Source organism: Lissotriton helveticus, chromosome 6 (assembly GCF_964261635.1).
Source record: "Lissotriton helveticus chromosome 6, aLisHel1.1, whole genome shotgun sequence".
Lineage (NCBI taxonomy): Eukaryota > Metazoa > Chordata > Amphibia > Caudata > Salamandridae > Lissotriton > Lissotriton helveticus.
The window spans coordinates 737,265,059-737,282,647 of NC_136067.1; the positions used below are offsets into that span (position 1 = coordinate 737,265,059).

Below are 17,589 nucleotides of genomic sequence, written 5' to 3' on the forward strand. Positions count from 1 at the left end.
CTGAAAGCACCGCTCGCCGCAATGGTAAAAATACATGTATTGCATTTCAAAGCACACCATGACAGGCACCGCGCGGTGCCTGCCATGTTGTTTTTTTAAATGCTGGGGGTACCATAGGTACCCCCCATGTGCACCCCCCACCCGCACCCCCCTCGGAGTCCCTGGGGGCCCGCAATGGGCCCCCAAAGCAGACTCTGCATGCCTTTTCGCGGCGGCAATGCAGCCACGGAAAGGCATTGGAAAATGCCCATACTAATATGGCTGGCAGTGTCTGATAGACACCGCCACCATAGAGAACCCTTTTCTGCCCGGTCGCAAGTCGACCGGGGCGGAAAAGCGGCGGACGGTCTTCCGTCCGCCGCGGACCCCCCAGCCATAATAATATGGCGGGGGTCATTCCGGCACGGATGGCGGGTGGATCGGCCCTGCCAGGCCGGCAGTGGCTACCGCCGGCCAGGCAGGGGCGATCCGTCCGCCATCCTAATGGGGGCCCAGATGTGTATTCAGAGACAGACAGAAGGCACTAAATGGCTATAGTAAGAATATGGCAACTTTCTAAAAGTGCAATTTTCAGAATTGTAATTTAAAATCTAACTTCACCATAAGTTAAGATTTTAAATTGTGATTCCAGAGACTCCAAACTTGGGGGGTCCCATCACTTTCCATTTGCGGGTACAATCCTGGAGGAGATTGTCTCATGGGCGGACTCTACAGAGATTATACCTTTAAACCAGACCGGCTTCCGGAAAAATACTGGAACAACTACAAATATTCTGGCCATCTCACTAATGATCGACGCAGCTAAAACACGGAAATTGCCGCTGCACATGTGCTACATTGATTTCAGTGCGGCATTTGATAACATTGATAGAGATAGACTCTGGTCGAAACTGGCACAATGGGGAATACCGCATTCCACGCTAAGCATGCTGAAGCTTCTCCATTCTGACACCTAGGTGCAGGTGAAGCTAGGAGGCGGCACACATCTATCATCTCAAGTCCGCACCACCAAAGGCCTTAAGCAAGGGTGTGTGCTCGCCCCAATATTGTTTAATTTGTATATGGCGGATCTACCAGGCATATTAAACACTTGCAATTCCCATTCCCCGAGGCTGGGAGGGAAATCCCTGAGCAACCTTCTGTACGCAGACGATGTCGTGCTACTGAGCCATACCTACATCGGCCTCAAGCAACTATTAATTCAAATGCATAGTTATGCCATGGAAAATGAACTAAAAATAAACTTGAGCAAAACTCGCACTATGTCAATAAACATACACAAAAAAACGCAGAAGATATGGACTCTGGGCGGCCAAAAAATTGAGCCAGCCTCGGACTATAAATATCTGGGAGTCATCTTCGACCAAGACGGTTCATTCTCACAGCAAAAGCTGGAAGTAAAAAGGAGAGCATCTTGTATTGCCGCCACATTAAAAAGCATAGCTAACCAACTAATAGGACCAATTTTGACTCCTTATCTGAAAATCATCCAGGCTAAGCTACTACCATCCATCTGCTACGGCAGTGAGGCTCTACGTGGGAGAGATGCCAAGAATCTGGATTTAATCCAGACAAAAGCCTACCGAACAATGTTTTCACTCCCGTCCTATACATCGCCCGCCCAACTCAGGCTGGAATTTGGACTACAAAAACAAGCTCTTGCAAGACAGGGAGCTTACATCATTTGCTGCCATAAACTTCGTTCTGCTACTACTAACACTTTAAATGAGCTGTTATGGCAAGACATTCAAAGCAGGGACGCATCTCAGGCAAGATCTTACCTGAAGACAGCCTTGGGGGCCACCAAACTAACGGCGATCTGGGATATGCAACTCGGACACAAAGCATTCAAAAAACTGGTTTGGAAAACTGTCAAAACTCTTTCACTACTAGAGGATAAAGAGTCATTTGCTAAAAGAAACCATGCATGGATGACCATAAACACATATAAATCCCTGACACCTCAACCATACTTCAGCCAGGGTTATCCCAAGACAATAAAACTGAAGTTTCTGAAATACAGACTAGGGGTCTTGCCTACTAGAGAGCATTTTCCACCATGGCTCAGGAACAATGGCCACGATGCCTGCACCTTCTGCAACACAGAGAAGGGCGACATACTTCATATGACCTGCCTCTGCCAAGAGTTCAGGCCAGCACGCCAGCTGTTCTTAAAGGACAAGCTTAAACAGTTAGGAACTCGCACTAGAAGGCAAGCAGTACTGGCTTGTCTTAATCCTGCAAACACAAAACTAAACTGCAGGTATGTAAAGTTCCTAGCGCTAATTGAGCAGAAACTGCCAAAAAACATTACACAGTAAAACATATAGACGCCAATTTGAACTTATTGACACCTGTTCTTACCCAAAAGGAATGCATCTGGAACTTTGTATTCAGGGGCGTAGCTAGAGCTTCTGGCGCCCGGGGCTATCCCTCAGCTTGCCGCCCCTGGCCGATAGCGGGAGGGGGAGGGGAGAGGGCTGCGGAAAAAGGACGTATTTGCTCCGGTGCCCCCAATGAAGTCAACCGTGTAGCTTGGCTCTATCGCGTCAAAAACCTTCAGCTTGTTATTGATATATAGAAGTTCATTTCACACAAGGCCTAGTGACTTACAGAAATCTCACACTGCTTTTGTGTTCAGACACTCTTAGCATGCTTTACGTCATAATGTTAGACATACTCCATTATTCCATCCCGTTACCATGTATTTTTAACCATATTACCCTTTTTCCTCATCACCACATTCAGTACCTTCCAGCCTGGGTTGTGACCCCTTGCTACGTGTGTGCCCATCCAAGAATGTATTTCTATCCACACAAAACCCTTTAATAACATTAGTATAATTAAAGAATGGAGGGAAAAATAATGTAACATATAAAGTGTAGTTTGAATGCAGCTCCTTGATTGGAGTTCGTATGTAATTGTGCTATTAGGATATTAACTTATGAACTGCAAGTAACCAAAGGAGCTCTGTGACAAAATGCAGCAACTCACTGAGATAGCCACATAAAAATGCATTTGCAGGCACATGAACCCTCTGCGTTACTTCATAATCAGTAAGATCTGCCACTAGACAAAATGGTGATCTCCCTCCAGCAGGAACATTATTTACTTGTTTTATCTTGACATTTTAACTGTCTCCTGAAAACATCTGGACACACGGGGAAAATTAACACCAGTGCTACTAGTCATGCCGGTGAATCACATAGCTGCCAAGGTTTCAGATTGCTATGTGTGACATTTTCATAATTTCAGTGTAATTATGAATTACATTTCAACAACTATGAGTGACACTTTCTTGCGCACAAAATCAAGCAATGAAGACAAGGGAAACATATAAATATCAGAAATTACAACCGTTTGAGCAAGGTGAAACACGAAGAAGATCTTAAAACTGCTGCAAAGCACTAGAAATGGAAGGGCACTAACTGGAGACAGACTGCGTTAATGCAGTTCTCAGTAACTGAAGGCAAGCATTGTCGCTGCTCAGATGTTCGCATTGATCTAATCATGGCGGACCTGGTATTTCACAAATGCTTAGGCACAAAATAAATGAAAGAATTCAACACAGTATTTTTTAATGTGTGTGAAAGTTGACTAATCAGTGAAATGGTATGAGAACACTACAAATGTACTGGCTGCTTCAGCACCACTGCCAAGAAATATGAGGAAGACCTTGCAGGTGTTAAGGGCAAACGTGGCACTATAGGCACGAAAAACAAAACATGTCTGTTAATGAGTTCCCACTTAAGTCATCCCTAACCAGTTTGACTACGTTAGGGCCTGCTTAAGTCCCTGTCACACTTCAGCATTACTGAAACCAAAGACAGACTGCTCAATTTAAAACAACCTTCGTGGTAGTAGGTACGGCGTCACTGGCAGCCCTGGTGTGGTCTCAGATAATTAATGCGGTCAGCTGTGTCCAGTCCACGGCACGTGACTCTGATAACAGCTGCATGTAGGCTGCTTAAAATATAGCAAGTTTCAAACTTATACATTAAATCACATGCCGAGACCTAGCACAGTGTGCACACCACTCGCCATGTAGGCCTGAACAACACAGATCTTCTTTTCTCAGCTAATAAGTGAAGCCAGGCGGCCGGCAGAAAAACAATTTAAACAAAGATTACCTTAACCCAGAGTTTGTCTCCTGGGCCACTCTGCTGCCGCCAATCAGTCAATCAGATGAAGAGCATCAGTGTGGACTCCAGGCCCTCTGACCCACGTGGGACCCGGCCCGATGTGCGGCCACAGCAACACAGATCTTATCTCAGCAGGTGCCCCTAATTAAACTAAATTAGGCGTCAACAGTTAGCTGACTCACGGACTACAGCTCCACAGACAAGCTGGGCATTGGGCAAGCCCCAGGCTGGCCGAGGCACACAGCGACCTAGGTCACAGCTGGCAGCCAGGGCGATATAGTGTAATTATTTAAAAAACGAGTTGTCAACTCTAATAAAATTTATCTGGACTCTGTAAAGAGCGCGGTGAAAATGGTATGGTTGAGCAGACATATAAGGTGGGAGCATGAATGAGCGTGATCACGCACGCACTAAACATTTTTTTTACTACTAAGCATGAGTCAGTACATACATCACTCCAGGCAGGCACTTACTTTTTGTAGCGAGCCTTCGGGTAGCTGCTTCCCGCAAGTTCCGTCGGACTTTACCTGCAGCCGGGCATGATTGATTTTGAGGGGCTGCTGGCAGTCGTGTGCTAGCACTACAGCTGCCGGAATGGTTTAGGAAAGGCAGTGGGGGGTGTAATCGGCAGCCCCTCCCTTAATTACACTTTCTCTGCCGTGTGACTCGACCTCTCCTCGGGTCCGACTCTGTTCATGAGGCCTGGGGTGCTGGGCTGCACTCTCCACGTGCGCAACACGTCTCCACGCATTCCCATTTTCCGCTTCCTGAATCCGGTTGGACGTCATTTCCAGGACCAGCCAGCGCTTTCGCACACTACCTGAATGATTGCTCTAGTACCAGCATACACGGGCGGCGGCCGCTCGGCACTGATGGCTCATGGTGGCGGCCTTTATAATTCATTTGTGGACACTGTGTCAGTGTCCGCAAATATATTATAAAGGCCGCCACCATGAGCCATCAGTGCCGCGTGGCCGCTGCCGCCCCGAAAATAGTGCCGCCTGGGGCGGACCGCCCCCCTCGCCCCCCCCTAGCTACGCGGGTGTTTGTATTGGGCTTTTACTGTTTGCTTTTTTAATGACGTTTTAAAGATACAACTTCTTTTATGATATTTAATCTGTTTTGTAAAATGTTTGCACTGGTTTTAATTAACTATGCAAAATAAAAATTACCTTACCTTACCTTACCATTTGTGAATATCACTTATAAGCAATAATAAGGTAACCCCAATGTTAACCTAAGGGAGAGATAGGGCTTACAGCCTTAAGTAACAAATTAGGAGTTTTTCACTACCAGGACATGTAAAACTGCACCCTGGCGTTAGTCTGCCCCAGCCTATCTAGGGGGTGATTTCTATGCTTTAAAATGTAAGGTTTGGGTGTGGCATGAGGATTAACTTGTCAGGTTGGCATGGCAGTTAAAAACTGCACACACAGGCTCTCAGTGGCAGGCCTGAAACATGTTTAAAGGACTACTAAATTGGGTGGTACAGATAGCACTAGTAGCATTTAATGTACAGGCCCTGGAGAAATGTAGTGCACTGTACTAGGGACTTACTGCTAGATTCATCAAAGACCCTTTTTGCGAGTCTTTAATAGCGATTCATAAGGAATCGCTATTAAGGACTTGCAAAACGGGATTCATGTAGGAATTGCAAAAAATATTGCGATTCCTACATGCTCCTTATTTGCGATTAGCAAATTGCTAATCGCAAATAAGGATGCGATTTCAAGGGTGCAGGGGTGTCCAAAGGACACCCTGTAGCACCCCTGAAATGTGAATTTACACTGATGTTGTGCACACACATGGCCAAAGGACATGTGTGTGTGTAACATGCCACTTTAAAAAAATGCATTAAAATGCATTTTTCTAAGTTTTTGCTATTTACCACGAGGTTTGACTTCGTGGTAAATAGCGGTCCTAAATTGCGAATTCGCAATTTTTAAATGTTTCATGAATAGCATTTAAGGAATCTCTAATAGAGATTCCTTAAATGCTAATCCTCGCATATTAGCGAATTCTTTATTAGCGATTTTTGCATTTGGTATGATGAATCCCAAATGCAAAAATTGCACTCGCAAAGGGCCAGATTCTCAGAATCTGGCCCTTTTGCGAGCGCATTTCGCTTGATGAATCTGGCTGTTAGTAAATGTAATATGCCAATTGGGAATGAGCAAGTGCTTAGGGGAGAGAGCACATGACGTTAGCACTAGTTAGCAGTGGTAAAGTGTCCAAAGTCCTAAAGCCACTAAAAATGAAGACAGCAAAACAGTCAGAGGGCAATAAAGTCGGAGGAAATGACACCCAGGATGCGAGGTCTGACAGTCTCTAAAATAGACATTTGTATTGTGTTGCTATATGAACCTTACATTTAATATGGCACTTCAGTAATGTCAGTTATTGTAATATCATCATCGTTATTGTCATGAGACATCACTTCCTAGGAAGATGTCGACATATAATGACACTATCAGTGATTTAATTGCAGTCAATCGGGTGTGCGATATCACTTTTACCTCCCCGGGCATTCTGTTAAATTGACATCCTTTAATCCAGCTTTGAGTAATATGCTTTCATTGTCTCAGGGAGAAAAAACATAAAATAAATAATTTGAAACGTTTAAAAAGTGTGTTAACAAATATTTTTTAAGAAGTTGTAGAGTCGCCGCTCTAGTGTTCGCGCTACGTCACCACGTAGCGCGAACGGCGGCCATTTTGGATGACGCGCGTGAAGCGCGAGAGTCGGGTGCCGGAGCTGGTGAGACAGGCACCTCGCTCGGCGCTCTCAGTTGATTGCAAGCGTTGTTAATAAATGCACAGAAAGAAACACCGCGTCCTGTCTTCAATCGGGGGTAAACAACCTCACAACAGTGGCGACGAGGCTGGGATTGAAGAAAAAAAAAAAAAAATCGGAGGTTTGGAAAAAAAAAGAAAATAAAAGAAAAGCCCCACAGCAGAACAGGAGCAGACACACAGCACCACAAGTTGGCCACAGAAGACAACCAGCAACACAGAGAGCGTGGCAGAAGCAGCCGTGCATCATCCTCGACTGAAAAAAAAAAAAAACCTGAGGAGCCGGGGTACAAGTGAACCCATTCACCAGGGCTGTGTGGGAGGAAGAAAAGCGGCCAAGAAAGTGAGGCAGGGGGTAAACATTACACCCGGGCCAGAATAAGGCACTAGGAAGAGTGGAAAAGGGACCACACTGCACAGGAAGATCCCCATAGGACAGGAGCACTAGCGGAATCAGGGAGTAGAGACAGTGGTGAAGCCGGTAGTCCCAGCTCCATCCAGAACAGGGTGAGGAGAGCAGTGCACCGGGCAGCCTCAAGAGCCAGAGCGTGGCACCAGAAAGGCGCGAAACCATGAGCGCGCAAACGTCTTCCGTGACGGCACCAATTCCGTTCCTGCCCAAACCGGGAGAACCCCTAATGAAGTGGGAGGACTGGAGAGAGTACATCTCAAATTATATCGAAGTCCTGGAAGATGATAATGAGGAGGCGTTCACAAGTAAGAGGAAAAGAAGGATCTTATTACACAACCTAGGCCCAGAGGGGATCAGGGTATTCAAGAATCTAGTTCCTAAACCACGGCAAGCCGGAGATGATGACGTATATGCCCATGCGATAGAAGAACTCAACGAGCACTACCGCCCAGCAGTGTGTGTGTCGATAGACCGCTACAACTTCCAACAGCGGAAACAAGAAAATGGCGAGTCGATCAATGAGTATGTGGCAGCGTTAAAAAGGTTAGTGTCCACATGTAATTATGGCGGCCTCCATGATGACTTCATCAAGGACCAGATAGTGATGCACACAACAATGAAATCCGTGCAGGACAAACTATGGGCATGCGGAGATACCACGTTGAAAGAGGTGATAGCGATAATGAAGAAAGCGGAATTGGCGCGGAGATGTGCGGACGCAGCGAAAAGAGAAACAGCGGCAAGGCAAATGGTTAACAGAATAGAAGAAGAAGAACCCAAAGGAGGGAATAAGAACACAGGCGCGACCTACAAAGGATCCAACAAGTGGCAGGGGAAGTCGGGACCACCAGGAAAGCAGACGAAAGGAAGCAAGAACACATGTTACCGGTGTGGCAGTTGGGCCCATGAAGCACAAGACAAAAGGTGCCCGGCGTTCCGGGCCAAATGCATGTTTTGTGGTGTGATAGGACATTACGAAAAGGTATGCCGCGCCACAGTGAAGTATGTAGATCAAGACCAAGAAGGCATGGAAGGAAGAGACCAAGAGGAAGAGGACGAGGTGCTATGTATGGAGGAGCAAGTCCTGAGTGTGGACACCAGGATGGGTAAGAGTCAAGTTGGCAGTGTTACAAAGGGCGACAGTAAATACAGCCGACCGCTCCAAGTCAAGGAGGTCTTCGATCGAGCTGCACGATTGAGCGATGGGAATGTGTGGTCCCAGGATCGCATGGCCCGATGCAGCAAGATATTACAGTGGACTCCAGGAGACAGGGAGCAAGGAGCCACGACGGATCAGAGCACAGATGAAAATGAGAATGCCATCCAGGAAGAGAGCATGGAAGGTATGGACACGGGGCTGGAACAAAGAGTCAGTGGAAACCCCAAGACAGAGTCAAGAGGTCAAGAGAGGAGAGAACCAACCAGCGGGGGAGAGGCTAAGTGTCCAAGAAGGTAGAGAGAGGGGATCCATGGAGTCCGGAGGAAGACAAGAGACATCGACCCCGGTAAGGTGCACGAGGGGGGGCGATTGGTGGTGAGACCCTCCAGGTTCCGAGACTATGAAATGGGTGATGGACACTGACCCCCCGAGACTGTGTTAAACTCATTGGGACAAAAAGGGGGAGATATGTAGAGTCACCGCTCTAGTGTTCGCGCTACGTCACCACGTAGCGCGAACGGCGGCCATTTTGGTTGACGCGCGTGAAGCGCGAGAGTCGGGTGCCGGAGCTGGTGAGACACGCAGCTCGCTCGGCGCTCTCAGTTGATTGCAAGCGTTGTTAATAAATGCACAGAAAGAAACACTGCGCCCTGTCTTCAATCGGGGGTAAACAACCTCACAACAGAAGTGTTGCTTGAGAAAAATATGCTTTCTGATTTCACTCTCTCTGTTGTGTAAGCAACTATTAATAAATGTAAGCTTTACAATTCACTCACATTGCAATGACTCATTTGTAAACACATGGATGGGTAGCAATTTGTAATAAAATCCGAGTTTTCTTGACTTAATTACATTTCACATTCTTAAAGCAGACACCAAATAGCTTCAGGAGAAAACAAATAAATAGTCCGGTAATTCCTCATCTTGTCTCATTCTCTCTCAAAATCTATTTTTTTGGTTTATGACATGTTGTCACGCGCGGAGCTGAGCCCAGCACTTCTGCTTTTCAAGCTCGCTCTGAGGGTCTGTGAAGCCCCGGTCACGAGGTGAGCGAGGCACGCACGCATTGGACAGCTGCAGTGCTGACCCCGTGAGTCTGACTGGCTTGGAACCGCTTGTTTACTGCATTCCTGAGGCAGTCAGTGGAGGGAGAGAGAGCGCATTTCGTTGCACGGACGGAGGGAAGCTGTTAATACTCGCGAGTATACAAACATGGCTGCTTCGTGGATGATACCGGCGCTGGTCTTCGCGGCTGTGTTTGCCGCGGTACTGGCGGACTTCGAACGAAAACCGAAGATACTTGGGGGTGCCGAGTCTGTGAGCTTCGATGAGAGCGGTGTGCAGAAGGCGCTGAGTTTCGCCATGAAAGAGTACAACAAAGCCAGCAATGACAAGTTCGCCTATAAAGTGTCCGAAGTGGTCGAGGTCAAGAGGCAGGTCAGTGGGTCCGATAATTCGGGCAGAGGATGTAGCCTTAGGGCTAGAGCTTCCGACTTTGGAGCTGAGGCACAGGTGGCGAGACTCGGCCTTGGTTCAGCATCCTGTGATATCTTAATCTTCCCGTGTTTATCAAAAATGAATGTGTCTTTGTGTAACGTACTGGTGCTCGTTTAAAGGGCTCCAATACATTCGGGTCCAGTTCGCGCTATATCAATCTGCCCCCCCCCCCCCCCCCCCCAAAAAAAAAAAACTAATGGATTTAGGAAGAGAAGGGGATGTTCATAGCTCTTTGACTTCACAGCCTGTAAGAGTATTGTAAATATGCACATCTTTAGTTTATAAACGAGTTACAGAATACGATAGACTGCTGCATGTATGATGGACTGCAGCCAAAAGTGTAAAAAACATTGTGTTCGAGGGCTTTAAAAAGTATATTTTTAGTAAAAGCATTCTGACTGTACCAACGCTTACCTTTCTTTGAAAAAAGTAGATGTCCATTAAAAGGACGCATTGCCGAGCTGGTAACACTTACAATAACTCTTAAAAGAATAACTCTTTCTTGCTATGAAGCTTCAAATGACTTTATCAATCAAAGCCTACACTGGCTCCCAAGCTGGATGACCAAATGCACACATTTGCGCTTTTCTTTAAAGCAGGAAGCTACCCTGGAGAGAAAGATAGTTTCTTTAGCTCTTTAGCTGTCTCTGCCTCTTCTCTCCTCCCTATACAGGCGAACCCTTCTTTCTTTTCATCTTGGGCAAATCAAGACAGCAGTAACCGTTTAGGACCAGTTGCGTTTTAGCAGCAAGCAATGACAAAGTGAACAAGACTGACCTATTGTTTTTGGCCTTCCACAGTGCTGTGCAACATTGTCAAAATGCGTTATTGTCAATGCTATGCTGCAAGTGCCAAAAAATTGACCTGTAGTGCGGCTGCGTCATTTCGCGCGTGTCACCATATTCGCCTGCACCACCATACACGCCTGCACCCATGAAATGAAACTGGCATTTACATTTTTTTATTTGCCGATGCAAAACGGGGAGTAGATGAGGTGTGGAGGTTAAAGCAGCACAGCTGGAAGGGGTCAAATCAGGGTCGGGGATAGATAGCACATGACAGAGAGAGCAACATGGAATGTGGAGTGGTGGGAGAAGCACACAGAAAGAGTTGGATAACACATGCAGTCTCATGGGATGCTTAAATGATAAGAAAAAAGTAGTTACCTAAACAAGGGTTGATGAAGGATACAAATCAGCTAGTCACAAGTATGGCAAAGAGGCTCTGCTCCACTGACTAAGAAGTAACCAAATCAGAGTGACAATAAAGGCAGCCAATGGGAAGAAATGGATGGGCATAATAAGCACATGCAATTTTTTGGTGAACCCACTAAAGAAAGGCCTTTTATAACCATGCTATACACAAAGGGTTGAATCCAATATAGTCAAGGGACCTGGGTAATTTAGTGGTATATAGGGAAGGGGTCCCGGACAAAGCAACAAAATTCACAATTTTAGATAAATCTTTACAAAAAGACAGATAAATCAATGCAAAAAGATTTATTTCAAATTTTGCATTCTAACCATTCATTGGTTGCATTTCATCAATAACACATTACAAAGATTCTTATCTATGTGCCCACATACACAACAGGGAGGGGGGTGAAGTGAGGGAAAGTGCCAAAGTTTTTAAAAGGAATAAAGAAATGATCAAATTCGTTCGTGATACGGATATATCCAAATTCAAAAAAACAAATGTTCACGTGATTCCTTGGGAACAAGGTCCACAATACTATGCTCATATAGAGTCCATCATAAAATTCGTGTAGACCACCTAGCTCCCCTGCAGCTGCTTTGGTCTAGCTTGGGGGTAGGAGTTGGTGGCCAATCTCTCCACCAACTCAATAGTATTGTGGACCTTGTTCCCAAGGAATCACGTGAACATTTGTTTTTTTGAATTTGGATATATCCGTATCACGAACGAATTTGATCATTTCTTTATTCCTTTTAAAAACTTTGGCACTTTCCCTCACTTCACCCCCCTCCCTGTTGTGTATATGGGCACATAGATAAGAATCTTTGTAATGTGTTATTGATGAAATGCAACCAATGAATGGTTAGAATGCAAAATTTGAAATAAATCTTTTTGCATTGATTTATCTGTCTTTTTGTAAAGATTTATCTAAAATTGTGAATTTTGTTGCTTTGTCCGGGACCCCTTCCCTATATACCATTTTATAACCATGCTGCTGCTCTGTCTGAAAGACCAGACCTAAAAAGCAGGGTATTATTTTGTGTCCCCCCCCCCCCAAAAAAAAAAATGGGAACGTTTTTCTTCATAGATCCTGCCTGCTTCGACCTATGATTATTAGACCGATTGATCTTTGTAAAATAAAGGTTTGTTCACCCAGTAAGGGTTCTTAGCTAGGCACCTGGCTTCAAGGGAGGTACCTGGCTTAAAGTTAAGTTCATAGTACTTTATTGGAATTTTATCTAAGAAACCGACTGCCTGTGTAGTAATCTTAGAGATGTCAAGTTATGTACACTACTAATTTTGTGTGTGCATTATGTAAATTGTAGGTTTGTCTTTTACAGTATAAATCAGGGACTGCAAATTCCAGACCGTATCCTGAGATACCCATACTCTTGACAAAGTGAAACCTTCAGGCTTTGCCCCTTTGATTTTCTGTGGCTGCATAGCGTTTGTAGGGGAACATAAATGCTCCCTTTCTGTATGTGGAGAAAAGTAGGCTACGATTTTTCCCACGAAGGGTTGATATTACGTGTCACTTTATTTCCTTCTTTCCCTACACATTTTACCTCTATCATAATATCTCTGCCTTTTTTTGGTACCAGAAACTGACAGGTACAGAGCAGCTGTAGAAGGCCTTACTAGGCAAGATCAGATTAACCTCTTGTGATTACTATATGAGTTTGTGTTTGTTAGGCTTAGGAGCTTTAGTACCATTAGTACCATTGGAGGAAAACGACTGGAGTGCAGTTTTCAAGAAATTGACATTTCACCAGAACATGTCTGTATCCATTTCATATCTTGCCTTTCTCAAACAAGTGCTTTTATTGCTCTCAATGGAATTCACTGAAACCTCCATTTCAATGTTTTGAGATGTGTAAATCTGCTTTGTGCAAGTGCTGCTTGCGGTCTTTGAAGAATGATCTCCATCCTCGAACACAAGCATTTTGGGGACTGCTACCGCCTCCAAGAAGGACTGGCAACAGGCCTCTGTGAGTGCAGAAGCTAGGAGAGGCAGCAGATCGGAAAGGTTATCTCCTGGAGCCCCAAGGAAATTCGTTTATTGTGCACCATTGAACAGTTCCTCAGGATGTATTGCTAGACACCAAGTGGGAATCTTAATGAAAACAGACTGTGGACACCTAGACTGACATGGTTTTGCTTCCCAGAGTCTCATGCACAAATGTTATTCCTTTCGACTGTCTTTCCCCTTGCCCTCTTTTACCATCCCTGTCCCTCCCTCGTGTCTTTTTGTATGATATTCTCCACGCCCCCCCCACACACACTGTTGCAGGCAGAATAGATACTTCAAGCAACACATTCGGGGAATTGCTACCGGGTTTCCAAAGTGCAGCTGCAATATCAGGCAGCAAAACAGTGATGTCACAGCCCAAAACTCCATAACTATCTCTCCATTCTGACTGTCATCTAAAAGGAAAAAGACAGAAATAAAAAAAATAACACTTTGAACCCCACCTATAATGAACACTGAGAAAACGAAAACTTTGAACATGGCCCTCCATTGAAGAGTTCCATTCATCCCTCCTTCCAGCCATGTATCGTCTTTCCATAAATCCACCAATATATTCATCCTTAAATTCGCCCTTTCTAGCCTCATCCATTCAATCACCCATCCTTTCGCCCATTGGTTCTTTAACCCTTTTGTCCAACCTGTTACCCTTCTATCCATTCTGTCACCTTTTCTTGCACTCTTCGGTCTGTCCATTCATTCCCCTTCATCTCTCCTTCCACTCGTCCTTTTTTTCCTCTCCTTTTTTGCCCTTCCTTCGTTTCATCTTCTTTCCATCCACGTTTCTCCCTTTGCTCGTTTTTCTCTTTTTCTTTATCTTTCAGTGTAGTGTTCACTCTATTTGTCTTTCTTTTTTAACTTTCCATCATCTGTCTCCTTCATTGCACTTAGCTCATTTGGCAGGATTTTTTTGACGCCCTTTGCTTAGTTTCATTGCTACTTATGTGCTAATATCTGCAGACAGAAGAGGGCCATAAATTACTAACCAGCCTTTCAGTGGCCCTTTACAAAGAGCACTACAGCTGCAAAAGTGGAGAGGAGTGTCTTGACGTCACTGATCACCTTTGGAGTCACCCAATCTTAGCTTCCAGTCTCCTGAGTGTTACGGCATTTCCAGCTCCACTCTTTTTCCCCGCCACTCGCCGTTTAATTTGTATTCTCTGCCCTTTGGGTCTTCTCGTTTTTAAAAAGGACGTAGTCGAGGTCTCTGCGCTCCGGGATCAACTTGATCCCAGACTGCAGAGACCTCGACTACGGCATTTTATTGAATTACGAATCTGACTGGACATTTGATTTTGCCTTGAAAAAGCCCACGGCCTAAACAGGCCTTTTGGGCGAAACACGTGTCGGCTGTCCTACTATACTGTGAAAAATGAAATAAAACGTAAGCACGCTAAACTTTCAAAGAACACCTGAATTTTGTTATGAACCTTTATTGACAATTGTGAGGGCACAATCTTCTACCTTTCTTCATGCTTACCTCCATAATGGCTCTTGGGTGAAGCCTTTCGCAAGGAATGTGCCACAACATATTTGGGCCATAACAATTGTAGCATGAAAACCCAGAAACCTCCACCGAACAACAATTCATATCTCAAGACTTTCTAGCCTTTTAACTTAAAAAAAAAAGTTTTTTTCCGTATACACCAGCACAAAGAAGAAGAAGAATCTTTCACAAACTCATCATTGCCTAAGCGGTGAAGCTAACCTAAGTATATTCTGAAATAGCACATTCAGAAAGTGACTGAGAATGAGTACTGTAAGATTAAACCATCATTCAAAACTGTCTTGAGTCCCCAGACAGAACTGCCTTTAAGCATCAGGCCCAATTTGTTCCATTGCTGACTAATCTTTTTCTCTTAGATTCATTTTTTGTACTTTGACTTCTCACTTTCATATTCTTTCAGATCCCCCTCAACTCTATAGTGATGAAACCTTTTTTAATTTTTGTATTCACTTTTTTTCTTTTTTAGTTGAACACTGAATTAAACATTTAATCAGTTCAAGTTATCAAATTCTTTGCATTGATAATGGGTTTATAAATCAGTGTGTTTTAAACACTGACTCTACTATGTTAAAATATCATACAAACGCCTCCCTGTCCTCCGATTATCAAAAGTCATCTTGTTCATCTGTAATTATCTCAATTTTTAAACAAATAGTTTATGTGCAGCATCCTGTGGATTTTCAGCCAATTTTTTCCTATTTGTAGTTGGATGAAGAAACACTTGCAGAGTCAAATGGCCACCGCTATCGCTGTATTACAATACACATTTCCTGAAAAAGTAGACAAACTCAACAAAAACAACAGATCTACTCTATAAGAAGCTTACTCTTTGGATTGTTTAAACTATTTCATTACTTATTACTAAATTTACTGTTCAAAGAAAAAAGGATATTTCCATGAAGATTCCTGCTCATAACCTCTGGTTTAGATTATTTGTGTGACATGAATTCTGCTATATTGTATACTGACAAAATATTTCCATTATTAGATCTGATGACACAAGGTCCAATTTAACCCTGGAAGCCCCTTCAAGCAATTAAAGAAGCTGCAGGGAACTTTGGTTTTTGGCGAATGTTCTCTGTCTATCTATTTTGAACACCACTGTGATAACATAAAGTTTGGTTATGCTGTTGATGTGTTAAGGATGGTTGAAAAGTCAGCCCAGATTCAACAATCTAACTTCTTCACCTTTAGCAGCGATTTCCTCATTTGTGGCTAGATGGTGACTATGGTTCCTGATCCTTAAAATGGATGCAGCCTACAGTGTCCTGTTTCGGGTCACATTCTTTGGACAGAAATAATTTGGGACTTATTGGGGACAGATGGTGGTACAAGTAGAAAATAGATAACAGATATATCTGCATATGGGGTTCAGCTTAAATAAGATATTTTACATGCCTGTCATAATGACCAATCAATACACCTTCCAGATGAAGACATGGAGGTTGCAGTGCATCTTTCGCACATGAAATGCACATGTCGGCTGTTACAAACTCATTATTAGGTTAATTTGGCCTTGGAGTGTATGGGTGGCCTCTGAAGGACTGTCCAAGACAAACACGCTTCCACGAGAGATCTCAAATTCCATTCTCGTCTGACAGCATTGCTTGCCATGGAATCTAATTATGCTTAATGATGGTTTTATGTTGAGGGAGACATTGCAACAGCAGACTTCATGGTCAACCAGGCAAGGTAGAATTTTAAAACAAGATTGTTCCAGTTTTCGTCCTAGGTCTCTGACACTCTGCAGTCCTCTTCTGGTATGTAATCAACTTGCAACAGCCCTTGAGTGGTGGTTGAGCATGGCAGGCCTCACCCTATGAGTTGAATTGGATCCATCAGTCTGCTGGATGCTTGGCACAGATGCAAGTAGGGGCTCTTGGCATGGGATCTACTAATGGCTTGTCTTCCTTGACCAATTGGTTTTCCAACCTTTTCATGCCCTCTTCAAATTTACTTCTTGTCTCCAGGGACAAGAGGACCTGAATCGCTGTGGAAGAGAGAAAATGCTCCAGCTCTCTGGTGAACCTGCTGAATCAGTTGGTTCTGTGGTAGAGATCATGGTGCTTAGCTGTCATTTTGGACTCCGTGTTAGTAAGGACACTTTTTGGATCTATCACGGATTCATCTGTCCTGTTCTCTTCCACTTCTTTAAAATTACTACTTTACAGAATGTCATTCTCAGACTCGCATGCTAGGTGTTCTGTCTTTCCTACTGCTTAGAGTGATCTTCTCTTTGGCTGTCACCCTACTTCCTCTTGTTATCTGGTAATGCCCAACACTAGAAGGAAATTATCCGGAGTAATGATGGTTCTCCTGTAATAGATGGGGAGTTCCTGGTTGCCCCTGCAGCAATTGGCAGAGATGCCTGAACGGTCCTTATCTCCTCTGAGGTGATCTCCTTTCTCCAGCCTGTCCCTGGTTCATCTGTTCCTCCCTGCATGGAGATTGAGAGAGCAAGGGGATAAACATTATGGCTATCAGAGGAGTTGGCCTCTGCTCCTACAGTGTAGTTTTCCTTCCTCATTTAATATGCATTAGAAAAACTTTTTGTATAGTGTTCAGCTAACTGGTAGCGGGTTCTGTCATGAGATCTCAATTTATGTAGGAGGTTTTTATTTTGGGGGGACAGTTTCTGAACAGTTGGTGGCCATGTGGGCCATCAGAGATATCAGGGAGGGGTTGAATGAACTGTAAGCAGTATGCCTAATTAATAGTTTACTTTAATCATATGTCATGGTATTCTGCCGCCATGTTCATGGGATTTCTCCTTGTGCTTCAGGCATTCTTGGGCAATTTATTTCCAAGTTATCCACCTTCAAATAGTCTCTCATTCGTTTTCTGGGTCGAGCCTGCAAGA

General features: G+C 44.3%; 1 protein-coding gene across 1 annotated transcript in view; it reads left to right on the forward strand.

The window, feature by feature from the left end:
- The first annotated feature begins 9,565 nt into the window (after positions 1–9,565).
- The window catches only part of LOC144762931 (cystatin-2-like), a 63,770-nt gene continuing 55,746 nt past the window's right edge, over positions 9,566–17,589 (forward strand). The window contains exon 1 of the mRNA XM_078648233.1: positions 9,566–9,942. Within this exon, the coding sequence (XP_078504359.1) occupies positions 9,718–9,942 (225 nt within the window). The 5' untranslated portion in view covers positions 9,566–9,717. The remainder of the gene's footprint in view (positions 9,943–17,589) is intronic.